General features: G+C 42.5%; 1 protein-coding gene across 2 annotated transcripts; it reads right to left on the bottom strand.

The window, feature by feature from the left end:
• Positions 1–303: 303 nt before the first annotated feature.
• nck1b (NCK adaptor protein 1b) lies at positions 304–27,731 on the bottom strand. Of its 2 annotated transcripts, XM_046370893.1 has the most exons (5): positions 27,469–27,731; positions 16,662–16,714; positions 15,900–16,140; positions 5,215–5,969; positions 304–4,472 (listed from the first exon to the last, which is right to left on the bottom strand). In XM_046370893.1, the coding sequence occupies exons 3-5, from the start codon at positions 16,123–16,125 to the stop codon at positions 4,272–4,274; spliced, it is 1,182 nt and encodes a 393-aa protein (XP_046226849.1). In that variant the 5' UTR covers positions 16,126–16,140; positions 16,662–16,714; positions 27,469–27,731; the 3' UTR covers positions 304–4,271. The 2 variants fall into 2 exon arrangements, with proteins under 2 accessions (XP_046226849.1, XP_046226850.1); XM_046370894.1 differs by lacking the exons at positions 15,900–16,140; positions 16,662–16,714; positions 27,469–27,731 and adding an exon at positions 13,082–13,335.
• Positions 27,732–27,854: the final 123 nt, after the last annotated feature.

Here is a 27,854-nt window from a genome sequence, read left to right as displayed (position 1 = left end):
CAAATGTAATGATACAAATGGCCACCAGGTGGCGTACTTGCATCGTACAAAACTTCCACTGCTGCCCTCGTGTGTGAATCTGCCACCTATCAGATAATGTCCCAGTGTAAGCTGCATTATCATCACATCATAGCAAAGCTCAGGCACAGAGAGGAAAATGTACCCACTAGTCTTTTAGTTCGAACAAACACCAGCCTGCCAACCGCATTTCATAATTCAGTAAAGCAACGATTTACGAAATAGTGAAAGCGAAAGTACCCATTCTGGGTGTACTCAGTGACAGATTAAAAACAGCAGCCGTTATCCTTTTGTTGTATTTTTTATTACATCTTTTTAACACTCTAATAAACTCTTCTAAATTATTACACCTGAAGACGATCTCCCCTCCATAAAAACAGTATTAAGAGCATGACATTAAATTTCACAGCACTGCCTTTTATCATTCCACAGCATGGATCTGTTTTCTTCACTCTCACATACAGGAAAAAGAAAAGCTTTGTGAGACAGAGAACACCATAGAAATGTAAGCAGCACAAAAGCACCACGGGGGTCATTTGTTCGGAATATTATCAAGAAATCAATCTCAAGATTCATCTCAGGTTCGTTTAGCAGTCAGGAAAGCAAAAGATCTCAGGCTGCGCTGTAGTTTTTCCATCGTGAAAAATAGTTTGATAAACAATCTCTTGATAATATCTGTCCCAACTGACTTCAAAGTCTTTTTAAGCAGATTTAAAATAATTTCTGTACAGCTACAAGGCTCTTGCTCATGCGGCCTCTGTTGGTGTAAAATGAAAGATCCCAGTTCATAACAATATGCAGGGAGATACTGTAGTTCTGTATTTGAATATCAAGTAAAACATTTAAGTATTGAGGATTTTTTTTCTTTTTTTTTCTTTTCTTTTTTTTTCTTTTTACATATTTAAGTGGCTAAACTGCAAAAGTGAATGTCTTACACTAGTCTTATATGAAATGCATACAGACATAAAAAACTATTTCCTTGGAAACCATGATGACAGGCTCTTCACAACCAACAATGTGCGATACCGTTACTTGAGGTGCTCATACATGAGATTCAGGTCATGATTACATCACACCTGGAGTTATGTTTCTGAATGAACATCAGCACATACTTTATACTGTACATGTAGGCATTCACTGTTATGATGAAATCAGCAAAAGGTAAGGACACTTGAAACTATACACAAGATCAACTAATGGGCATTTTATGCATGACAAAAAAACAAACCCCCCCACACACACACAAAGTTAGACAATGACATTTCCAGCGTATGTCGACAGTGTGAGCGCTCAATGAGGAAACATCCTCTCTCTTTAAGGATGTTTTCAAACGTCACTCGCCGATCGGACCCAAATGACGCACATGCAAAGCTTTGACCAGATAGCTCGCAGCAGTGACAAGAAGTGGGAAGCACAAGATAAAGGACAAACTCTTAACACGAAAACCTTTGGTTGACAGGAAGCTGTGAAGGCACATTAAAATCTCCTAAATCCTTCAAACTGGGACACATTGCGTTGGCGTTTGTCACTTTAATGCTGCTGAATATCGCAGATGCTGCTGGAAGTCAGGGAGGGAATTTCACTGATAGAAAAGGAAAAACTGGCTTGTTGATAGCGATTGATTGCTAGTGTAGGCAAACTTCACATGTCACATAAAGTGTCAGAGAAAAATATAAAAAATAAAAAATGGCACGGACACAAGAGCCAGGGACTGGGCGTAGCAACTGACAGAATACCTGACTGATAACACAGAAGCCAGTAAGGGGGATAACTGAAAATGAATGGAAAAGAGGCACAAATGTTCTACATGACTTGAAATGATGATTACAGGTTAAACTGAAATAAAGCTCGGGACCCAAAATGAACAAAAAGCACTCAAACCATGCTGAGAAACAACCCTGTGATTTACATTTTGAAGCATTTAGTCATAAACCTGTCAGGTTTCTGACAAGCTCTTTCGAGTCCTGACAGAAGCTTTTTAATCCCGTGATGTTTTTTTGACTGCTTAATAAAAGTGAGATCTCAAATGGTAGTGTAGGTCTTTAATTCCATCTCGCCATTTTAACTCATTACTGTTTATAATTCATCTTTTACACCTTCAAAACAGAGAAAAGACTCGAGTTGCCGCGCAGCTCTTGTGTGAATAGCTCTGTCAGTCACCTGGGGAATGGAGAGGAAAAAAAGTTCACACCCACGTTTTCTGCTCTTTGTGGCATGACCGACCTTTTCACGCTTGGACTGACAAGGCCTTAGAAGCCCTCCCTGAAATACTGCCATCCAAAAATCCTTTATTCTCTGCTGTGATACATCAGCGTTGGCCTCTGTTCATTTCCCTGCCCGTACACGACTGGGAGCAGTAATCCAGATACAGACTAGAACAGATTCTCCATGACTCCTCCCTGGATCCTACTTTTGTTTTTAGGTTCCATTTTTCCGTCCCTCCTCTATGAAATCCCCTCTATCACCCCGCACCCCTCTTTCTCTGCTCTCAGGTCCAACTGGCCACAGCTGGAGAATTCATCATCACAAGCATCGAGATGATCATCATCCCCCCCCCCCCCCGAGCCCACTGCTGGAGCGGCTCCCTGCCAAGCGCTGCTGCAGCTTTGATTGCATTGGTGTGCTACCCGCCCTTCCAAACATTCAAACACTACTTGGTCCACTTTCACTCAACAAATACCTATTCCCTCTAGACCTGTACTGTAAATATAAACCATGTGTTTCTGCTGAAAGCATTTAGGCACACTGTATTCTAACTCGATACAGACTATTCATTCAAAAAAAACATGCTGGGTTCCCCAAATCTAGAGACTACTTCCTGTGGAAATAAGTGCCCACATATCAAGCATTTAAACCAGTCTGCTTGTCTTGTACCAGAACTTAGCCACAAGAAACTGCTCTCTGAAACTCCTTGACCCCCGGGTGACCCTTAACTCCTCCATTCCCTCCAGTGATGACTAATTCAGGAGCAGTGACATCACCCTCTGGACTGTGTGCTCCAGTCCTCCCGTTTCTCCTCCGAGCTCCGGTGGGTTTGTTTGAAAGCTGCATTGCTGTCAGCACACACCAGCCCCCACCCCACCCACTGCCCTCCTTCCTCCTCGTCCCCTCTGGCAACACTACGAGGACACATCAACAGTCAGTGGGGGGGAGGAAGTCTCTTGACTGTGATGAAAAATACTTTTTCACTCTTCACATGACCTCCGTGATAAAGCCCCCCGCCCCCATGCGGGCTTATCGATCTCTCTTGTCGAGACTGAGTGGATGATGTGAAGACAATTTTCTGTTTGCGTGCATGCATGCATGCTAAGTCATGGGATCTTGAGGCCTGACAGTCTGCGATGCCTTGGCTTTGTAACATTCATGTGATACGGATACAGCAATATGCGAGACAAGCAGTTCTGTTGTACGAAATTAAAGTTGAACAAATAGTTGGACCTTGCACAAGAAGAGGAACCCTCTAAAATCCTCCTCAAAACCCCCCCAAAACAAAACAAAACAAAAAAAAAAAACTGCAAGTGTAATATTAAAATGTCTACAACCATGATCCTAACAGAATAGTATCAATAAATATATTTTGGTCACTTAATTTTTATTCATGATTAGTAGTTAGCAGAAGTCGTGGATTAGTGCGTCCACAACCATAAAGAACGAATTAAGACAGACGACACAAAAATTAATTGCAACGTAGACCTCTAAAGGCTAGACTCTGAATTTGCCAACATCTGAAAAATCCGGGTGGTTGGTGCGTATTGGACACAGTTTAAAAATCATCACATTTTTAAAAGAAACTGTTAAAAAGATTATATATTATCAACAAAAACAAACAAAAAAGGAAACTAAATGCGACTCTAATAGATATCAAGGTGGAAATACATGGCATCGCCTGTGACCTAACACATCTGGATAATTTAAAATAAAAAAAAAAAAAAAAAAAGGCGACCAAGAGGTCTGTAGTCAACTCTCAGGAGTCCATAGTCTTTTTGTCTCCCCCTCTCCATTCCTCTGTGTGTCTCTCCCATGCTTTTTCCTTTTCCATACGTCCTCTTGGAATGCTCACAGATCAGGCATTAAGTCCTGATGATGTGTTAAGTCCCGGGGCTGGGAGTTTAAATGTTAGTGTGTGTTCTGGTGTAACTATCTGCATGTGTAAGTTTGAGTGTGTGAGTTTGTGTGTATTTATATATGGATGCAGCTAATGATGTATAGGTGTGTGTGTGTGTGTTTATGTGTGTGAGTGCGACAGAGAGGGATCAGGAGGCAGCCAGGGCCTTGATCAGGTACAGTTTGTCTCCCTGCTCACTGGTGAAGATTGGGGCCTTTTTGTAGTGTTCAACAAGCTCCTCCATAGAGTTGAACTTGCGCTGTCCAATGCAGTAAAGGTTGTCCTTCAGCTGCACTTTGAAATGCTTGTTCTTGCTCTGCGCCTTGAGGGAGATGGAGAAGTCGTGTGGCTGTGGAAAGAAAAGGTAATACAACATCAATTTGAAACATGTCAGACTGTTAAACGTGAGCTGAGTCGTAAGGCTCTGATGTAAACTCTTAGGTTTAAAATGCAGTGAAACAATGAACAAGTTTTGGACGTACTGCTGAGGCATCTCTGCACTGAGGAGGAGGATGAGAGAATTTTTTTCCTGAACTTTATTTAATAAAAACTGGCCTACACGAAATGTCCCACAGGGCCAGTGTTTTCCTCACCTTTTCAGGTGGTATTCTGATTGGTTGTGAGAAGTCACATTGTGAGAATTTTGGTCAAAGTCATCCATCTGTTGATGCATCGTAAAGTGAGCACCATTTTCTTAAGATATCTCAACACTGTGAACCATGTACAACAGGGCTGCAGCTAATGATGCACTATTAATTCATCTGCTGATTATTTACATGATTAATTAATAATTTTGCACCTAAAAGGTCAAACAGCTGAAAACCGCTCATCAAGTTCAGATCCAAACCAACAGTCCAAAACCCGAAGACTCCTCATTTATTATCATGAACGACAACGAAAAACAGCAAATCCTTGCATTTAAGCAGCTGGAATCACAAACCAACCAAAATGACTTGAAATGCTGAACTCATTATCAAAATAGTGAGAAACTAATTTTCTCTCAATCGACTAGCCAATTAATCGGATAACACTTGTAACTCTAATGTACAACAAATCAAAGATTGTTTGGTAAACAGGTGGAGGCTACTGACCGATGACTCACTGTCCCGGATTAGAAAGTCTCCCTCTATGCCTCTCTGGTTGAGGGCCACCTCTGCCTGGTGGCGCGTCACCTTTCCATAGTACCACTCCTTCCCGGCGAAGCGCCCGCTGCCTGAGGGAGAGATGTAGTCACAGTCAGGCGTGGGCGGCCCTCCGGGCCCTGCTGCAGGTTTATGGGAGGAGGAGTCCAGCACAGTGACGTAGTTTTTTGGCACCAAGCCCAGCTGTCCGTCCGCTTTGCGACATTTCCACCACTCCGGGTCGTTCTCAGGTTTCTCCACCACCTCCATCACCTCGCCCTTCTCAAAGTTTAGCTCCTCGTCGTTGCCGGAGCTGAAAGGGTATAGCGCCTGCACCGTGTGCAGCACTCTGTTGCCATTCGTGGTGCTGTTCACCACAGCCGCCAGCTTCTCCGTTAGCGATCCGGCTGGGTCTCCCACCCCGCCCATGCCCCCTCCCCCCGCCGTCCCATCCACGTCCTCAGTCACGTAGTTGGACGGAAACCAGCCAGAGCGTCCGTTGTAGCTGCCGCGCCACCAGCCGTCGCTGCATTTCTCCATCACCACCACCCGCGTGCCTTTCACCAGCGTCAGCTCGTCATCACGCTCTGCTGTGTAGCTGAACTTGACGAAGGCGGGCAGGTTGAGGTCGTACAGCCGCTCGCCGTTATCTGCATACATGTCTGTGTCTGCGTTGGAGGCTGTGTCTCTCATGCCCCCCTTCCTGCTCTTCACCTTCCCAATTCCTAGAGGGAATAATCAAGGAAAGGTGAAAAGAGTTTACAGGCAACAAAAAACAAAAAAACATTATCATCAGCTATGTTAAAATGAAGTTTAGTGAATTAGGTCAGAAACTCAATTACAAGGCAACTGGCATCCTCAATTAGCAGATACACATCAGACCTTTAGGTCTTTTTGTGTGAATTAACTTAAAAGTCACCATTTTACTAAAACACAAGTCTCTGGAATTCCAATTTTCACTCATGTGGAACAAGTCTCAGCAGAAAAATAAAAAACAACACATGCACCATTAAAAAACACCTCTGAAAATTTAAGGAAGGGGGAAAAAAAACAAAACAAAAAAACCCCAGACAAATACCAGGCAGCAATAATAAGCATTAGGGGCTGTGCTGACATACAGGGAGCGTGGCTAAGTAGGGTTAAAAATCATTTCTTTTCCACATTACAGGGCCCTAACCCCCCACACTCCAAATCCAAATACATTCTTGAGGATTAGGCCTAGGTGCTGAGGAAACAAAAAAGCAAAGATGGCGTGGTTTGAAAAAAAAATATCTGAGTGGGATGAAAACCTGTTTTGGCATGGGGCTACAAAACAAAGAAAAAAAGTTCAGTAGTCTGTACAAGTCCATCAAATTGTTGCCGTTTATATCGAAATCAATTACAAAATACACTTGCCATGAACTCTGTTGGCAAAAGCGCTCAGTCACATTTCATTGTTGCTAATCACATTGCACTAATCACCTTGGCTGACCTGACACCTGCAGCCTTGCTTCGCGCAGCAGCTGGACACCAAACTCTGTCCCATTTCTGCCGACACTCTTTTTAAACTCCCCACACAGACTCCCTCCCAACCCCCGCTGCCCTCCACACACACCCCACTGTGCTGACCGCTTGACTTCAGCATTCAGCGAGGATGATTAAAAGGGCCATGTTTATCACGACTTTATCAGCTGTAGTTTGTAGGCTATAGATGACAGCCAGAGGGGGAAATGGCCACAGGGTGAATTTTATCACGAGTGCAGTCAAACCTCTTGGTGCAGTGTAAGACCTGCATTCTGTGGCGCCATCTGTAAACAGCCCAGAGGCTGACAAAAGAGGGGATTACCGGGCCCTTTAGCCTTCTGCTGGGTTATGGAGCCTGGAGGCTGAGCTCTGGCACGCCTGTGGTCATCGTCTTACTGGACAAGAATTTCCACTTGGCAGCTGGGCATGCTAACAGTTGTATGAAACACTTCTGTAACTAGCAGTGGACGCAGTGGTGAGATCACACCTTCTTCCAACTTTCCAAGAGACCAGAAAGCAGCTCCAATACTCAGAGCTTGATCTCTCTCTCTGTCTCTCTCTCTACATTACTTGCAGAAAGCAACAGTCCACCGTTATTATCACAGATGATGATGGTGCAGGCAAACCAGACTAAAGCTGAGGCAGGAACTGATACCAGACGCAGCAAGCAGACCAAAGCAGTGACTATTTCTGATTACGTCTGCATGGCTATTACATGCATAATCCAAAGTCAGCAAGGTGAAATTACACAGGAAGGCAAGGTGTAGTCTCCAGGACTGTGTGTGTTTATTTACTGAGCGAGGAACGTGACTAATTTGTCACAACGACGGCACACTGAATCTGTTTCACCACAGATAGACTGTTTAACCGAAAACTGGCCGTGACTCAAGGTGCGCAGACAATTTTCATGGCAATGCTGAGAGTCAAACGCCAAATTGCTTCCAGGTAGACCCTGTTATTAGTCTCACACACACACACTGTACATAACTACAGACTCCAGACAGGGTGTTGAGAGCTGATGTCTGCACGTGGAAGGTCTAGGTCTAGTTATGCCTCTGTACAGTGTAAATAACTCAAAGGGAGATCGGACAAAAGACAAGATCAAAACATCCACGGAAATCTATGAATAAATAAAAATATGCGGAATCTACATATAAACAGCTAAAATACAAGTTGAAAATAATAGGTTGATGGGGGAAAAAAAAACAAAACAAAAAAAAACATGTTCATCCAGGTGCAAGCCGCTGGAAATGACCCAGTTAGCTCCAAACAAAGGTTAGGGGTCAACCCTGCATAAAGAAATTATCATCTGGCCCCAACTGAGAGCTCATTATTTTATCTCTCTGGTCAGGTAGCACAGCCCTTATCAGTGTCCCTTTGTCAAGGATTTTATTGGCTGCTTCCTGCTTTAGTCACACGGACGCTTTGCATTAAAAAAGCACAGAACTAAAGACTGCTGCATTTGACTAGATGCTCGATCTAAACCGAGGCAATATAGGGAAATTGGGATTTGCCTGCATAGTTAAAGGCAGATGATACTGAGAGAAGATAAAGGTTACTGAGGGCATCTGCTTCTCTCAGGGCCCATCTGCCACGCTGCTGTGGGTTAATTGCTCAGAATTCACTTGTGCGGCAGCAAAGAACAACCTTGAGTCTATTTACAATTTATCACAGGCTCATTTCCTAGCATATCCTGGCTTTCACACCAAACGTGCGACATCAGTACGGCTTAGAACAAGGCCACCGGTTTCCCTGGCAGACACAATCCTGAATCCTGCTCAACTGACACTGACTGACTGTAGCAGGCACTTCCTTCATATTCTACCAGGTTTGTGAGCTCAATTAAGCTGAACTCAGAGGATGGGCGGGGGGGGGGGGGTTATCTGGCCTTTGAGGTGCAAAATACAAGCGATAATAAACCCAAAATTACAAAGCATTTATATTAAAAATTATGAAGAACTAGGCAAATGTATTTAGTGAAATAGTTTACTGTAATGTCAATGTACATATGGTTTCTTTGGATGAACTTGCTTTAGGTTACAATCACTGGGCAGTCTGAGGTCACTCACAACACTTCAGACAAGACTCACTGTTGTTGTAATGGACAGATCACTACTTATTAGGACTGAAGCTGAAAAATCTGTAATTATGGGACAGCCCAACTTGTCAGCAGGCCACAGTGCTGTCCAGACCCACCACCTTCAATACAGCATAGAATTCAACAGTAAACAGTCAATAGTCGATTTACAATAGCTAACACCACAATGAATGGCGTGACCATACAGTCGTAATAATCAGAAGAATGTGAGAGACAAAAATACACACAATTTGCCCCCACCCCAACAACTCTGCATGCGAGTACAAAGATGTGGTGGCTGGCTGACCTGAAACTGGCAAACCACGCTGCTACTTTTGCTACCTGGGAAATACATTAAAGAGTGCTGTGCACTGGAAACTTTTTGTTACGAACGTCAGATGCTTTTTCCTGTGCATTTCCTGAGAAAAGGATGCAGAGGAAGGAAATCATGTTGAGTCAGATGGCAGTAAATCACAGCAAACAATGACAAAAAAGACTTAACACACACAGATATTAAACCCCTCTGAGCAGTTTCTGTTTACAGATTCAGTTGACCAGTGGGAGGAGAAGAAAGTGACAGTGGGGTTAGCTTGGCTGCCAGTGACAGACAGGAACTATTTTTGTTTTTTAACTCTTGTCTCTCTGCACTGGCTGGTTGTCCATTGTCTACCAGGGCCCTTTCGACCCCTCGGCTTCCCTCCATTCCAGGGCTCTTCCTCTGTGGACGACAACACCCCGCGTCAGGCTGTCTGACATTGCCCGAACATCCTCATACTTCAACAGAACATGAACGCTGGGACAAGTTCAGAAGCAGTGAAATGGCTCATGAAAACAAATCTTAGGATTTTAAGTGAGTCCCTATCATAGCCTGAGTTGCAGTTATAGCCAGGTTGTCTAATTACCATGTTGCAACAGTCATGACATCACTGGTGAAACAGCAGGCTCTCAGAGAGCGATGTGTCCACGACAATTCAAAGTCTGACAACAATGCGTCACCAGCACTCACCAGACATGTGACACAACGCAGCAACCCTCAGCCGTATGGTCTGGTATAAGAAATACACATTAAATATAATGACACCACACGCAGTTAAAGAGAGTGAGTCAAACAAACTTAAAGGGAAGGCACGCAATAGCGAGTTTGTGCGTTTTTCAGCAAGCGAGGGTCTGGGCTGCCTTTTAAGACGACGGCTTCAATCAAGCTGCCGACATGACTGACTGATGGCTGCACAGGAAACGTGCAAATCTCTTTCAACTTGAGCCATCGGAGACATCAAAAGCAGGCAGTCATCAGTGTCAGTGATGAAGCAGAGGGAGGGATGGAAGGGCGGCGCTCCATTTGGCTTTTACAGCATTACTGTCAGAGGAGACGCCAAGCAGAACCTTGATAGTGAAACAAACAGGCTTTCATAATAATGCCAGAAATTATCAGCTTTGTTGAAAATTTTCTGAAATGCGGCTGGTTGCGAGTCCAGTCAGACTGTTGATGTTTATTTACATCTGCATCAAAGCAGCCACACTGGAATGATTACCTCATAACTCACTGACAACTCATGACTCCTGCTTCAGCAGTGTTGTTTGTAAAAATGTCTTCACTGTCAGACAGCAACTTCTTCTTTTTTTTTTTTTTGACCTATTTTTTTCTTAACCCCTACTCTGCTGACCCAAATCTTAAAGCACCTTTTATCTTGGGTTCCCCTCTCTTCAGTACTAAAATCTCAGCTCAGTAACAAAAGATTTCCTCTTTTCCATGTGTTTGTAGAACTGTATCATGACACAGACTGTTCTTCTTAACCAGGGCTGGATGGTGTTTAAAATGTTTTGAGCTTTACTTTAAGAGACAGAAATATGTGTTTCTACAAAACCTTTTTCTTATTGTTACAGAAGTTTGTAAATGTAAAAATGGTTGTAAAGACAAGCCAATCATGGCAAAACCTTGATTTGAATCAGAGAGTAACTAAAAAACAGGGACATGAACTTATGAAGCCGACATGTCTGGTAAGTATCTCCTTCACTTAATTCTTGATTTCAGTCAGTAACAAAACTTATTAAGCTCCACTAACCAGCTGCACTCATGACATGGACTTTGACCTACTGATAAATCACCATGACGTCACTCTAACAACAACAGTCACCTCCAGGTGGACAGCTGGCGCTTTATTTGCATTGTGGGGATAAAAATCAGCAATCTGTTTGTTGCTGTTGTCACTTACAGCCGTAATGATTATGTTTGAAGATAAACATACAGTGGACCGACTTCAAGTATTGTGCTGATTTGTCGCTTCAGCATCTCAGATAATTCAAATCAAACCTATAAGAATGCACTAGTTCCAGCATGACAAAAACTGAAACTGAATATCACTGGGTTTGGACAAAAAAAGGCATTTTATGTTGCCACCACAGTCTCTAAGGGTCAGTTCTGTGATTTGCCGACACTCTGCAGACTAAGGCTGCATTATCAACGTCTTAAAATATCTCATGCGCACCCAACAGTCAAAATCCCCTCCAAGACATTCAGTTTACTAACAGGTAAGAGAGACTGAAACAAATACTCACATTTTAAAAGCTGCGACAAGTCATTCATTTCAATCAATTATCAAAACATGGTGTTGCTGATTTATCAATCAACTCATTGTTGCTGCTCTACTATAGATCAAACAACTCATCACTTAATCAAGAACATTATCTAAATATAGTGAAAATCATCGGTATAATGAGAAAAAGGGAGCTTTGCTGTAGATGTTTACGGTGCTGGCCAGTGTTCAACATGCCCAGACCACTGCTCAGTTCTTCTTAAGCAATCCCTTATTGCAAGAAAACACAAAAACATCTCAGGCCTAAATGATGTTTACGACTCTTCTGCCAGCCTCTTCATTATGATCGTGTCTTTTGCTTTTCTGGTCGGGAGGAGAAATAGTATTCAGACAAAAAGAGGCTGAAGTTGAAAAAGGGAGTGAGGCGCAGAGAAGAAGACCAACAGACAGACCCCAGCACAATGATTCAACTTCCTTCTAACGTCTCACTTCCTCTCTGGCCTGCACTCCTCCAAAGCTCAGGGAGAAATGTGGCTCAAATTAGTGTTTCCGCTCACTGGGGAGGCTGAGAAACAGGAAAACAGAGGGAGGGGAAAAAGAGAAAGAGAGAGAGAGGAGACTAACCGCTCTCAGTTTACACAAGCAGAGAGGTTTGTTGGCTCATCTCTATACTCTTCTCAGTCCTTTACACTCTCTGGATTCTTTAGGTTACAAGAAAGGCCAGTCACAGGACATAAACAAGTGGGGAAGATAGGCCGACACAGGAGATACCACTCAACAGTTACAAGGTGAGATTACAACATGGGTGTGCGCCAGAGCCTTGTTAAAAAGTGTGTCAGTGTGTCTGTAAAGTATCCAGGGCCCACGAAGCTGTAGAGGTAATGACATTCCTCTGATAACCGGCCGAAGTGCAGGAGATGGGAGCCCAGGTCCCATCAATCAGCAGAGACCCCTTCCTCCTCTCTGCACAATGACTACAGTGTTCTACATGAGCACCCCATGTCCCTTCAACTGTAGCTCATGACTGGCGGTGGGGTGGAGGGGGTGAGTCGGAGGGGGACCCTCCCAAAATGAGCGAGTTCGCCCTGAGGGTAGCATAAAAGAAAACATACTGTGTCTTGAAGATATTTCTAAACAGGGTGGAGATGGGGGTCTTCAAGCATGATAATGTAATCCACTGAGTTGCAGCCCACTCAGTAGGACAAACACTAGACAAAAAAATAAAAAGAAAAAAGTGAAGCAGGATTACTGTGTGTCTATGTGTTTAAAAGGAAAAGACAGAGACGGACTGCTGGGGCAATTACAGGCTTCAGCTCAGCCGAAGGCTTTTCAAAAAGCATATCCACCCAGTCTTTGCAGCCGCTCACACAGACACAGCCTCAAAAGCTGTTGAGACACCCTCTCTCCCTCGCCCTGCCAGCACAACATGTTAGCACAAAAATCAGTTTCAAAAGTTTCCTGCCTGCTCTAATTATGACACATTCAACAAACAAACATGAACCTGAAACTGACTTGTGAACCAAAATGAAAATCAGAAAGGGGAGATGAGGAAAAAAAAAAAAAAAACACGCTGACAACCGCTCCCGCAGTCTGAGAGTGAGAGAAAAAAGAAGAGCTCAGAAGTTCACACAAAAGCTCTCTACGCCACTTGGAATACAACAAACAACTCAGAACAACTTTTTAAAAAAGCAGCTACAGAAGATGAGGAAAGTTGAAAACTCACGAAAGAAATGTTTGAATAGGTTAGCCATGTCCATTTTGGGCTCACGGTCTCTCCCTCTCTCTCTTCCCCGGCCCTTGCTCTCTTCCCACTGCAGCTGTAGAGTTATTCCATGTGAACACCCAGAGAGCTGGGCGGATAGCGGAGCAGGGCGGCCCACTCTCTGACCATGTGGTCAGGCTCAGCCAATGAGAGCAGGGAGATATAGAGGCCTCCGGTTCAGCTCTGGAAGGCAGAGTACAGAGGCCTCATGGAAAGGGGAAGAAGAAGGAAGGAAGGAGGGAGGGAGGGAGTGAGTGAGTGAGTGAGGGAGGGGGAGAGGTTCCACCTCAGACTCAAAGAAAGAAAAAGAGATGAAAGAATAGCGATAAAGAGAAAGTGGAGGAGCTACTCCATCAACAATTAGCAGCAGAGTGGTACTGTAAGAGGTCAGTAATCTATAAAAAAAAAAGGAAAAACATTCTGTGGGTACACTGCAGCGACTCAGTGAGTCAGTGACTGCAAGGTGTCACATGTCTGCAGTTGTTTGCAGACACACTCACTTTACAACAAACCCAGGAAACATGAGTCCTCAAACACCGAAACGCACATGAAAACGCAGCACAGCCATCTGCAGACGGATCATACCCTCACACATTCTTTCAAACGATGACACCACTCCACACCCAGCAACGGGCTTGTTTCAGAAAGGAAAATAAAAAAAAAAAGAAAAAAAAGGAAAGAGAGACAGATTCTTCCTCCCACATAACATGTGAAAGTGTATTCATCAGACCACTTCTTATTACCCCCCCCCCCCAACACACACACATATAAGAAAAACACAACCACCCACAATATGCCAGTCAAAGCCTCTTAAATCTACTTATGGATCATAAAAAAGAAGAACTGAAATGAAGCATTTACAAGCTTTCTATGACTGTATTAGTGTTTCACACGGCTCAGTTTTGCCTCAACTCGTGTTCAACATTAGTTCACGTTTTATTGGGTTTGTGTGTGAGACCTGAACGTGTGTCATTCTTGCAGCTGTTCATCTCTCCCTAGGTTATTTGATCAATGGATGTAGTGACAGGTGGGAAGTTGTTGGGAGGCTGTTGGTTGTGGTGCATGACTGGCACACACACACACACACACAAATAAACATACAAGCTTAAGGGAAAAATATACTGGATGGACTAAACATCCAGCACTTAAACACTTTATGTTCTCGAGTTGAGCAATAATAAATATGAAAATCTTGTAAATTGAAATCAGTGCAAAACAAATTTATGAGCAGTAAATACATATGGCTACAGTAAAGAGGCCTCTTCCTGTCCTTGTATCATTTTTAATCAGCGCATTTCAGCTCACAGCGCTGTCTGCATGTCACCAGTGTTTTCTCACCACAACACTGACAGTTTTTTTTTTTCAAACAAAAACACGGCTTAGCTAACAGGAAAACGCAGTTCACGTGTCCAACAGATAAGTGTATTGCAAATGTTGCAGCGTATGATACAGTTAGGAAGTGATGACACTTCCCAGAACACCCCCATTCTTTTGCTGACGTGTGCAAGGAAGCCCATGCTTTTCCTTGTAAGTCACCCTACGCAGCAGAACAACATCATCATCATTACCACATCACACATGAGCAAAGGAGATAAGACTACCAATTCTGTCTAAGCTATTTTCTGGTCCACACACCTTGATAAAACACACTTACACAATTTAACATCAGCATAATGCCCGGCAATGCCTTTAAGGCTCAATGGCAAATGCTGGTGTACAACCTTTAAGTTAATCTAATGAGATCTGGGCCAAACAAAGTATATCAACAAACATGGCTATCCCATTATGCTCTTATTTAGACACTGATACCCCGAAGAGCAGGTGGAGCTGCAGGTTAGAGCATCAAACACATCAGGAACTAAAGACAAGACATGAGTGAAACTATCAAAAAATTAAATTACAGGCAAAACGAATACCAGACAGTGTGCCAGACTGGATGCCAGTGGTCAGAGTGTATATCACAAATGATCGTGAATGTCTGTCATCAAGAATTAAGCTAAGACAAATGGTAACCTTGGCTTACATACACAGTTACATTTGGCTTGCTCCAGGCAGTACAAGGTCCTTTGCAAATGGCAGTGCCCAGAAATATTGCTGTTGAGCTGACAGCACGGACAACACCTGTGCTGTATCAGCTCTGGTCAGGATAAAAGGGCACGAGGATACCAAATGTTGCGATTGCTCACACAAAAACAGAATGTGGTCATATTTAGATTTGCTTACACAAAACAGATTGGCCAGATGTCTTTTATCGGACAGGTATGAAACTAAAAAATTTCAACTTTATTAACTCTGTGTTTAATCTCCACAAAATATCTGGAATCAAATCAAATCAAATGTACTTCTGTCTTACCTGGCAAAATGCTTCAAGGTAAAATGGAAAAACAGCACTGCACAGTAGCCACTACGCTACAGACACTTGTACCAGGAACTAACACTTCAATGTAAGTGCACTGTGAGGAAAAAGGTAGCTCTCAGCATTCAAGCCAATCACACATCAGCCTTAGCCCACCTTCCTGTAAAGAATGCTGCACAGTACATTACATACCACAAGAGTGTGGTCAAACTGAGGCAAATGCTGGCTTAGACAAACAATGCTCTCTGATCTAACAGTAACAAAGTCTCATCACATATGAAACACAAAGCAAGTCAGACTTGATCAGAGAGATGTCTTGAGTGACTGAGGAAATATTGTTTAAAGTGCAAATATTCTTGCATGTTGACTTCAACATTTGCAAACTGAAGACACCACAGGTGATATACACATATATTTTTTTACCAAGTGTGTCTTTGAGATTCTTGACAATAGAAGCTTTCCTGGCGCTGTTTTTCCTCTCCACATAGTTGGATGGCACAAAGCCTGTTTTGTTGGTGGCATTTCGAACCCTCCACCAGGACTTGGAGTCGTCGAGGAGCCAGAGACGCTCGTTTTTCTTGATGTCCAGTTCCTGGTCCTGCTGGGCCATATAGTCGAACTTGGCGATGACAATCACCTCTTCCGTCATCTTGCACTAGGTGCACTGGTGGAGAGAAAGAGGAGAGGATAAAGAACAGATGTCTGAGTGGACAGAGTGAACATTCAACATTAAAGAGAGTTACAACTGATTGATGGGCTTTCTATCATACAATGCAGTCTGGGCCAGTGTTGGCACATGTGCAGGAGAAGTAGCACTGATCAAGTTAGCCTCAGTTTCTAACACATGCGATAAGGACAACACTATGGCAGGGATTATGTTGCAGTAAAACATCCGATTTTCCTCCCCCACTGGTAGGCTGAGGTGGTGGATAATTCTTTTGCAACAAAGACAAGCCAATAAGCATTTAAATCAGATAAATGTAATGAGGAACAAACAAAAACTTTTTGGAATCCAGTTTTCACAGTACCCATCACATCTCACTACGCATAGACCAAAACAATTCTCTCTATCAACCCAGCCTTCACGTATTTTATTCCCCAACTTTCTCCAGATACAGTGATTAGGTGCTGTAAGTGACAATCCAAAAGCAAATTTAGAAACTGTTTGAAAACAGATAGTTGTACCTGTACTGCATCAAAGCTGAGAACTTCAATGGCTCTGATACGCCTCTGTTGACCTGCGAGAGAACAGAGACAACACAAGGGAATTACAAATTGACACTTCTCAGAATGTGCCCAGAGACTTCTTCACAATACTCAAAAATTTATTTATACCTATTAAGTGACTTGAAAGCCACTGTTCATGTTAAGATACAGACATCCAAATACACTATCCAGAAGAAATACCAGCTAGTGTTTCCACAGTTTAGTCTCTTCAGACATAATTTCCCCCCAGCAATTGTGCTGTTGAAATAACAGATATAAATGACTATTCTTTTCAGTCTTCAACACAAACAGTTGCCAGAGAGCCAATGTTCCAGTATCCACATTCTTCATAAATTTACATAAAGGGACAATTTCCTCTCAGAAGCAGTCCAGCAATTGTCTATTGTGTCAGGCATCAAACATGAACCTGAAGATGGCAAAGATTACTGTAACAGGGAAGCAAAGAAGAGGAGTGCTGTGCGTCAGCAGTGTGGCTACGTCAGGGAGTAAAGCTCTCACTGAGCACTAATGATGTAGGATACTGCTTTAGGTTTAGCACAGTCCTATAAATATTTCTAACCGTGCAGCCTATGCAAATGTTGTGATTATGTCCTCTGATTTACAAGCATGGCTCCATTGTTTGCAATGTTTCTTATCACAAGAACTTTCATGTTTAAAATTATCATTTGGGAGTGCTGTGATTCACAATCAAAACTTGTTTGTGTTCAACAATGCACACATTCACAACCAACTGGTCTTATGACCCATATAGCCATGAGCACAGTTAGGCTATGCTTTGGTTGAATACTGCAAAACTGAAGGAGCGAGGCCGTGTTCAAGCAGCTGCTTAGCTGCTCTGATGTCATGGAAGTGGATGGAGTTTCACCTTTCCCCCCCCTTCTGGGACTTCAGGGAGCAGACACTGACCTCATTGATTGAGAGCTCTTGAGTTTTTTATTTGAATCTGTAGTGTCTAGGTTTCAACTGCAGCTGGCCTTGAGATAGGCCCCCCAAACCCAATCTTAGGCAAACATAAGGAGCAAAGCTAACTTACGGCATGATTAGCCAAGAGGAGTAAAATACACAGTAAATAAGCATAAGCTAATGGATGAGAACACCTTCTTCATTGGATGATGGGTGGGTAAGACCATGAACTACATATAGTACATGAATAGTACCAAAATGTGTAGTATAAAGATCCCCAACTGGCCTTAAAGGGGACACGTGGCCCGGGCTATATCTCCCCATGTGGGGTGTTGTTGACTTTGTTTATCAAAATACATTAAGGGCAAACGCTGTGGTTTTAGCTCATGGCATGTTACTGCCCGCTCCTTTTCCATCTCTAATTAAATTAATGAACACTGGAAGATATGTTAGGGGGAGGCACACAAAAACAAAGAGCTGATTTACTCTCCTCGAGTGCTGCCTCTTTCACCAAGACAAAGGCGACAATCTCTCCGCTCCCTGGGCCGGGCTGGATAACGGTCTCACAAAAAGGCTGAAGAGTGTGTATATGTGCTCCTTCTCCATTTATAACATGCCTCACTCACTATCTTTTGCCCACTTGATTCTTTCCCTAACACCGCATGAAAGAATCAGCAACGCATCACTTTCCCTTTCCCCACTCTTTCAGAAAGGACGCTGTATCCTAGTCTCACTTGTTTTTTTAACTGCCATCACCCCCCACGTCTAGAGTGGCTACACATTAACACCACGGTGACTTACGATAGTGCAGATGTGAGGGAGGATCAAAAAGTTGAGCGACAGATGCTCTGAGCTAATCGTGCTGCTCCAGACTGAGCCAAGGCCACACGACACTCCAAAGCACTAAACACAAGGTCAGACGGGTCAAACTGCTCAAATGGTATCATGTGGATCTCCGTTTACACTGCTGCCTGGCAGAATTAACAGGTACCCAATCCACCACAGATCCCACAGTGCACATTAAGTAAGTGCACAAGTAAGAATTAAGCAGGGCTCTCCGATTTCTTTTTTTGTTTTATCTTTCTTCCCCTTAGATAACGAATACTTCTTTTAAATTAAATAAACTGCTGGAACTGTTGCTCCAGAGTTGCATATGTTTACTGTTTAAGCAAACACAGTAGAACCAGATTTTGAGCAGCCTTTGAATTAAAAAAGTGTTCTAAAATGACAAAAACAGACAAAGGTGGGATATGAGATGCGCTAAGAATAGCCCTCTTGTCAGCAACAGCATCTACAAAGCCATCTTCAATTTTGCACTTTTTTCCTCTACAGGACATATAAAACAAAGGTGTTCAGTGATTATACACAGTGCCATGTGGGAGAGGGAAAACTGTCCAGGATTTTAAAGGTTAAAAATGATGCAGTTGCCGATTTGGAAATTAGGAAAAGTTTGTCTCGGATGTAATGATGTCATGAACCACTTCTCCCTGTCAAATAACACATGATCTTTGTAATGAATAACTAGTTGTATAGATGTTTTGAAGAAGCATGCCCCACTCCGAAAATAACTTTGGTACCAGACATAAAGCAAAAACAGAAACTGTTGTCACGAGCTTTGCGGCTGTCAACAAGAGCGACCACATTGAGGGTAGACAGGTGGTCAAATCTGTAGACCAGTGGTAACTTCAGGGCTTTCCCAGCTAACCGTTATCATTCTTCCCTCGCAATGTTCAAAACTTGTGTGTTGACAGAAAAGAATGTCCCTAGCTTGACATTTTGCTTTTAAATGGGAAAAAAAATTAAGGTAGCACTTCATGTAGGTGCGTCACAATAAGAGCGTTCCAATGGTTCACCAGCATTTTGAAGCAGGAGCACAAGGTGTTCAATCAAAACGTGTTTGGCATTTTGGCTTAAACAAACTCACTTAAACTATTTACTGATAATAACAACTGGTGGTGGTTCATTTTCTGTTAACACAATAACCATCATTTGTGTCTTGTTTGATGTTTCACCTGCATCCATCTGCATGCTGATTATACTGCACAACAGAATAGTTTAACATACTAGAGGTGAGCCTATTTGTGGCTTGCAAATACAGAGTACAGTTAACTACTAAATAAACCAAGCTGATAAGACTTAGCCCATCTTATCTACTGCCATTGCAGCAGCTGTGGGCCAGTGACAGGTCAACCAGTGTTGCTATCAGTAATACACTCATGTTCTCAAGAGTGCTAACACTGTTCACAACTGTTTCCCATCAGCACAAGGCCACGAATCCAAATCTTGTACCGTTATCTCCAATAAATAAAAAGCATAGAGTAGTCCTGCTCAACTTAGATTTACTTCAAAAATACCTTTTTGCTAGTCAATAAAATTTAAAAAGAGGCTGTAAACCACAAACCACAACAACTGCACATCAGAGATGTCACAAAGATGCAGGGTGCAACTTTGTAAGTTACTATGAAACAACAGAGACAAGTTTACCACATCCTGCAGTCTGCAGCTGCTGCCATAAGCCCTCGTATCTCTGTAGGAAGATCTCGTCAAACAGCACACCCAGTGACTTATTTGGTAATACATACAGGGATACAACACTAAACACAAGCAGGAAAGGAGTGGAACTGTACTAGTGTTCAGTGTGGATTCCCGTGTATGGTATTTTTATTTAACAGACGGTCTTTGTAAAAATGGATGAAGTGGATGCCCTATAATCTAAACAAGCCTAAGAGAACAATAATGGATCCTTGTCTCTCTTCGCAGTGAGAACAAATAGTGTACCAATGCTCGACAGGACTGCTGAGGCACTGAGACAGCAACAGCATGAGCTCACAGAGGCAGACAGAGTAACCTAATCCCTGCGACAGCCTGCTAAAATCACAGCCTCTGCTGCCTTCTGGAATGTGCTCTGTAGGCTCACTGCTCATTCAGCCCCTCTGGCACTGCTGCACTTCCTCCAACTTACACCAAAACTGACATTTTAGGTACGAGGGTCGGCCCGCTTCGACAGGGGGCTGTGTAGGAGCGGCAAAGGACCAACGAATACATGCTTGTATTCATCGGCCCTTCACCGCAGCGAACCACAGCAACTGAAACCCATGAGACTGCATCGCATCCCAGCTGTCCTAGATTCTCTCAAAACAAACCAGCAGCATAGCAGCAAAGGGTCATGGGAGACTTGGCAGGCCAGCTGTGAGACAGGAAGTGTGGACACAAGGGTGACCGGATGATGGGAAAGTGATGCAATCTGACAAAGAGCAGGCCTGACCTGTGAGTTCAGATGAGTTCAGATAACTTATCTCCGTTTTGCACTGATGCATGTAATGTACTTTAATTAGAGATGAGAGATCAACTTCTGTTTGTGAGAGAAAACATGAATTTCCCCATTAAAAAAGGTATTGTTCCAGTATCACATTGAAACCCAAAGTGCAGAGAGGCCTCATGACTGTGTGAAAGCAGTTGGTTATCCACCCCTCGGGATCACCCTCAGCAGTTGAGAATGGCCTAAAATAGACCAGGGCTCATGTCCTTTGAGAATTGCCAGAGATTTACTCTCATAGCAAAAAGTAACACCAAAAGTTTCAAGTTGTCTTTTGAGCCAACTTCACATTAAAATGCTTGTTCTGTGCTCAAAACAAATCTGCGAGAAGCGTAAACAAACGCCACTGTTGGAAATATGTTGTTATTTAGCCACAAAGTGCAAAGCCTCCTGCAAAATCTATTTGCAGTAAAGTCTTATTGTACCGATTAAAGTTATTTAAAAACAAAAGCAGTATTTAAGATACCTCTTTCATTCCTTTAGAGTTCCATGCACTAAAACATAACACAATTCTTATTCTTCTATTAAATTTGATGCTATCAGTCTTTTATCAAATATACGTATTTTGACAGATTTGGCCCCATTCATAATAGAGCATATTCATAATTAAATGTGACAATGATAAGTGATATAATATACATAAGACAAATAACCATTGCTCAAATGTGTTTCCACTTCCCCATTTTCATTTCCTATTTCATTATGGTTGCATAGTTTTCACTTCACAAATGTGAGTCTGATTTATGAAAGAATGTTTGACACTTTTAAGGAGTGTCACTTAACAGAAAGTAAACAGGCATGCGTTGTTTTATATGCTCGGATTGTATTTGTGTCACATTTAGTAAAGTCCACTGTCCTCTTAGCTCCACAGGAGCTGCTGCGGACAGATGGCTGCTTCTGAGACGCTGAACGCAGGTCGCAATCAGTGTGGACTGAAATGAACAATCTCCATGGTGACTTCAGTACATTACTCAATCACACTGAACAGTAAAATGTGACAAGATCTGCAACATGACAAAATCCTCCAGGTGAATGTCACAAAAAGTACCGTAAATGTCAACATTTCGGTTGAGCAACACTCATAAAAAATGTCAAGCGCCCTAACATAAATCACGCTTTTTACAGTGTAGCCCACAAAAAGATGGCCAAGGTGAACTGACTTCCTGGTTGAAACAAAGCGTGAGACAGCTGATGAAATTTAATTTTAGCTCAGTGTCTTATGCAGTCATCCAAAAGTCATTTTTGAGTCCTTTGTTTTGAAGATCAGTATATATATAAAAAAAACAAACAAACATAAGACAAAAGTGAACCCTTCAAAGAATCTCCTACAAAGGGCGCTTGCTGAAGCCAAAAAGAAAACCAAGATTGTCACAATAAAGTATTTTAATGATCTGTATCAACGCTGAAAAACCTGATCAAAGTGTCCTTATCATATCAACAAAGGCATATGATTGTAGAAAATCTACAGGCTACATTTAGATATGACAACCACATTAATATTTGAAGTAATACACTGAATATAAGCCAGATTCACATTATCTAATTATTGTCTCTCACTAAATGTGTGTAATGTGGTCTACAAATAGACCACGCAGCTGCCTATCAGCATGAAAACACTTACATCCTCTCTGTTAGCAAATACCTACAACAACATAATATATCCCTCTGTAAGAAAGGAGCCGTTTCTTCACACTCCACCTACATCAGCTGAGCCTACACATTGGCATCCACGCCCTGTTGGTCGTTGTAGTTGCCAGTTGTTGTTCTGGGTGGCGTATGTGCTCCCAGCTACCAGGTCCAATGATGGCCACATCCAAGGAATCCGGGATCAAGGCAACAGCAAAATAAACCTCCAGGTTACCTCATCAATTCTGAGAGCTCCAGGGGATTTCCCAATGACTAATCCAAGCATACAAAGCAAAACATCAAATACTACAGTACGATAAGGCTATTTGCGGCTTGGTTTGGTGTGGTGTCAGGCTCCTTAAAACTACTACTACCATTAAGGAGTCAACAAAAGAGGTGAGCCACATAAAATCTAAATCTGGCCCAGCAATGTACTGTAGTCGTATACCTCATTGCAACTGCATCCTTCTGGAAAAAAGCTACTGCTGCAGTCAAAATAGCAGATCATTTGTAAACCTCAAGATAATAATCCCATACAGGCTTGTGTCATTGAGGTGAAATGGATACAGTGGCTTCCTCTTGTCTTCGCACATCCTGGCAAATAAGAGCCCTACGGTGCTGTCACAACAAGCCACTCGGGACACAATTCGGGAAGGGCCACGTGTTGAAACTTGTGTATGAGCACCTTGAGAACAGAAGGCATACCAGATTGCACGGTGGTGCCACAAAATCTGAGATCCGCACAAGTCAACGAGATCAGTGAGAAGTTTGACATGGAAGAAAACATTCTCCCCAGAAACCCTCACCTCTGTGCTGATTAACTGCCTAACAATCTGGCTCTGACTGGTCAAATTTCTGGCATATCGAAAGGTTTGGCTGTTCCACAGTCCAATTTATACATATACCTACATCTCTTTTTGTCATGTATCACTGTTGATTATGCAGTGATCTTATTTAAATGAACTGTATTGGAACTGTAACGGTTGCTGTATATCTCATCAATACTGCAACCCTATGGAAAAAGTTACTGTTGCTGTCAAAACAGCAGATAATTTGTAAACCACAAGATAATAATGCTAGATAGCCTGTGTCAGAGAGGTGAAACGGATACAGCGTATTCCTCTTGGTCTTTGCACATCCTGGCAAATAGAAGGCCTGAGGTGCTGTCACAACAAGCCACTTGGGACCCAATTCAGGAAGAGACACGTGTTGGAACTTGTGTATGAGCATTTTGAGAGCAGGAGGCATTCCAGATCGCATGGTGATGCCACAGAAATCTGGGATCTACACAAGTCAACGAGATGTTTGATAGAAGAGAGACAAGAAACAAAACATTTTCTGCAGAAACGTTTACCTCTGCGCCACCTGACTGAGAAACAGCCTACACACGTTTTAAACACTGGGAGGACTGTGCTTTGCAGTCATATTATTTGAATGAACTTCATTGGAACCGTCACTGGACAAAACTAACCCGGCCATGTACATATGGGCTTTATTCAGTCGAAGCAAATAACTATCTGCTTCTCATGGTTGATACCAGTAAAATAACTTCACAATTTTGTACTACTTTTGTACTCATGACCTGTAGCTTATGCACACCTGAAGGTAAGAAAGGCTAAGATACAGTTAATAAAGATCTTCTCTCCTCTCTCAGCCCTTTTGAAAAATGTATTGCAAACTGCAGTCACGTTGTCTTCCACTGAGATTGCGAAAAAAAAAAGAAAAAAATATTCCACACCGAGGATGATATGCTACGCTCTCGTCTGCACTGTGAGGCTCTAACCAGGTGCAACAGACTGACATCCGACGGTTAGCAAACCAGCCTCAGAAGTGCATGCCATCACCTACTGCATCACACTCTATAGATGCTGGGCTTCTTAAGTTGATGAAAGCAATTTGGCTTTGTACTGTTAGCTGTATTTATTGGTTATAATTAATGCTCTATTACTGTATCAATATATATCATGCATCCTTAATTTGAATGTTTAAATTGTTCTACACATGGTCACTGACTAAAGTACACAGAGGTGCTTAGTTTTTCCCAACCCTGCGGTAGATTGAAGCAGATACTTGTAAGCTACATGTACTCTCTGTTCCACAAATTCACACAAAGTACCTAAAAGATGGTTCAGGCTATACATAGCTTCAGTGTATCACCGTGAAAATGTGCCCTGTGAACCTAAAGTCGACTTAAATCAAGAAAGGAATGTATACTATTAAGAGCACATTCTGACAAAACCACAGTTGCAAGAGCGCACATCCTCATTTTCACACTGCCAAACCCACTGAAAGAAAACCCCATACCATAATGAACTAATAGTGGAAAAAAACGACACTGAAACTCCATACTTCTTTTCTCCTACACAAGGAAGTCAAATCACTTACTCTAATCGAGAAATATGATAGCAAATATCTTGACCGCAATTTTCAAGCGGGGAGAAATGTCATCACACTCTGCGGTGTTTCATGACTTGATTAAATATAGCCCTCATTTTGACATTTTCAGGTCTACTTGATTCTGATCACGTTAAGTATTAAAAAAATGCACTCGTCATTCTTCACCTTACTGTTGCTATTCTTTGAACAGTCAATAAGAAAGGTAATTTTTGTATTTTTTAAAAAAGTAATTCAGAAATTCACTATGTTACAAACATTCAAGCATGTATGACAAGTCAGAAGAAAACATGTCAAATAAAATCATTAAAAAAATGAGGAAACGAAAGTGAATGTATGCAATAACTGAGATTAGAAGACAAGATGCAATTGCGAAAAGAAAAAAATCCCCCATTTCTCAATTTCCATAGAACCTCGAAGGTACTTAACAGACTAGATTCCTGAGCTTGTCATTTGACCAGGGAAATTTTCAGGCGCATTAGTTTGTTGGCCATCATGAAGATGCACAGTTGGTATTTCCCCTAGGCTATGGGGACAGATTTGGCTGCTTGAGGTCACTGAAAAAGAGGCGAAAACAGGATCTCAAACAGAAAGAGCTCATCACTGTATATCCATAAGCTTATACTGTCACAACGTTCAAACAAGGTTATATGAGTCAACAGGAACTATAAATAGGACCCAGATGAGGTTTACAGGGTCTCATCTTTGCTCGATCAAAATGCATAGCTGCATAGTGAAAGCTTCAGGTCAGGGGGGTGAATGTGAGCTCATGACCTCATGGCAGCTGATAGAAGCAAATGTGCTCTATAGGTTCCCTAATAGCCATTTTCACATTTCTTACAAACTGGCGTCAATGCTCAGGAGAAATTTATAAGCCTTCAGGCAAATCAGACTTGTAAGCGGGTCTCCACCATATTTCTCACGAAACTGTTATCCTCCCTTTGACTCCTACTGAGAACAGGGTTACAGACCAAACGCCCCCCACCCCCACCACCACAGCCACCACCACCACCTCCCTGAAACCTTAATGAGAGACTGCGAAGAGGCCTGTCAGTGTGACAATAATTACAGAAACTATACTATTCAACAGCTGCAGAAAGACCCCCCTTTGGCATTTGGAAAGACACACATGCTATCCCCTTAAATCATTCAGCTCAAACCAACCAGAAATATCCAAATAAATATCTCTGCAAGATAAAATACCCAAGCCGTATTAATCTGCTGATTGTTTCACTGTATTGTTTAACAAGTTTCATAACATTCCACACACAAACATAAGCCACAAGAGCCAACAATTACACAGCCTTATCGCTCTTTGTGTTACCAAAGCATGACATTTAGTCTGGCTTTTTGTTGTGTAAGGTAAAAACAATGTTAGGAGATAAACAGAAGGAGCAACTATCTAAGATCATGGCCAAAAGCTGTAATGGTTTCACTAGCACAGTACATTTTCCTGCCTGTTACTGTTCTCCCAAGGTAGATGGAAGTTCACAGGCATACTTCTGCTAGATGCTAGTTTTCCCCTTTTGAATGAGAGCTGATATAAATAGTCCATCCATCCACAGAAATCTAATCAGAAATTTGATGATTAATTGAAGTTAATTACTGAGTAAAAACCCACAAACTGGCCTTATTTGCTGTTCTCTTGTGTTTTCTATGACTGTGAATTTTGTAAACAGATTATCTGAGGGTTTGGGAATGTTCTTCATCCAAAACGAGGTCTAAAGACACCACCTTGGACTTTGAGATAAATGATGATAAATAAATCCCCAATTCCAATTCAGAAGTGTACAATCACAGCTAAACGACTGTTTTAACACAAGTACTGGGAATCACAGGATAAAGTTAATGTGAGGGAATGCTTCCATCGTGACCATGACCAAGCTGGGTCCAACCAGGACTCAACTCCCAACAACCTAAACTTGAGCATTAACTCAACATGTTAGTTAACACCACGTAAATAATACAAACGCGAGAGAGATGTAGTACATTAAAAGATGAGATGTAGCAAATTAGAAGATGCCGTTTGCTTTGTAAGCCCTTTACAGTGGCTGTCGCCAAAGCGTCTTCTCCATTTTTCAATCTCAGAAATAAAAAGCGTTAAAGTGGCGCACTGCACGAAATGAAGTCGCCACATTTATAGGTTGTGCCGCAGTTTTATCCGAGCCTTTATCTTTAAACTTAAGCTTGACAGCGTGTCACGCTATCCGACTTGGTTAACGTTAACCTAAGAAAATGAAAATGTTATCAGTGGTTACAAATGTCTCTGTTACAGCCAAACTAGCCGTTAGCCTGCCAGGTAACAGTGTGTTGGCCATGTTGGCAAGGCGACAGACTGGTTTTTGTCTGGGATAACAATTAGCTGTTAGCCGACATGAGTTCTAACGTTACTCGGCGGATTCAAGCATAGCTACAGCTAGCAGCTCTCGTGAGAAACGTTAGTGTGGTAGCACGGACCAGATAGCTTCACCTTCAGTGGCAGCTCAGATTCCTAATGTTACCCTGCTCAGCCATACCACGTCTTACCCGATTGCTGATGGACCACCTCTTCTTATGTCCTTTAGGAATAATTCAATGTGTAGAACCGTCACACAGACTGGAGCTGAGTGCACACAAATGATATCCAGAATCCTAGCTAGCAGCCAGCAGTTAATTTTCCACTCCAACAAGCTAGCCTAGCTGATGAGACGCTGTGCCCCGTTGGAATAGCATTTCTATATCAAAGCATGTCATTGCTCAGCAGCACAGCCAGGCTAGCTAGCATCAGCTTCACAAGCTGTTCAGATTCCAGGTCCCTCCCACTGGCACACAATTGGCTGCCGAAAAGGCGACGTTTTATTCATTGGACAGCAACGCTGTCAGTCACTCACATTGCAGCTGCTGGTGGTTTGGGTTCCCACAAGCATCCATCA

This window comes from Scatophagus argus, chromosome 18 (genome assembly GCF_020382885.2).
Source record: "Scatophagus argus isolate fScaArg1 chromosome 18, fScaArg1.pri, whole genome shotgun sequence".
In the NCBI taxonomy this organism is placed as follows: Eukaryota; Metazoa; Chordata; class Actinopteri; family Scatophagidae; genus Scatophagus; species Scatophagus argus.
This window is presented reverse-complemented; position numbering and strand designations above follow the sequence as displayed.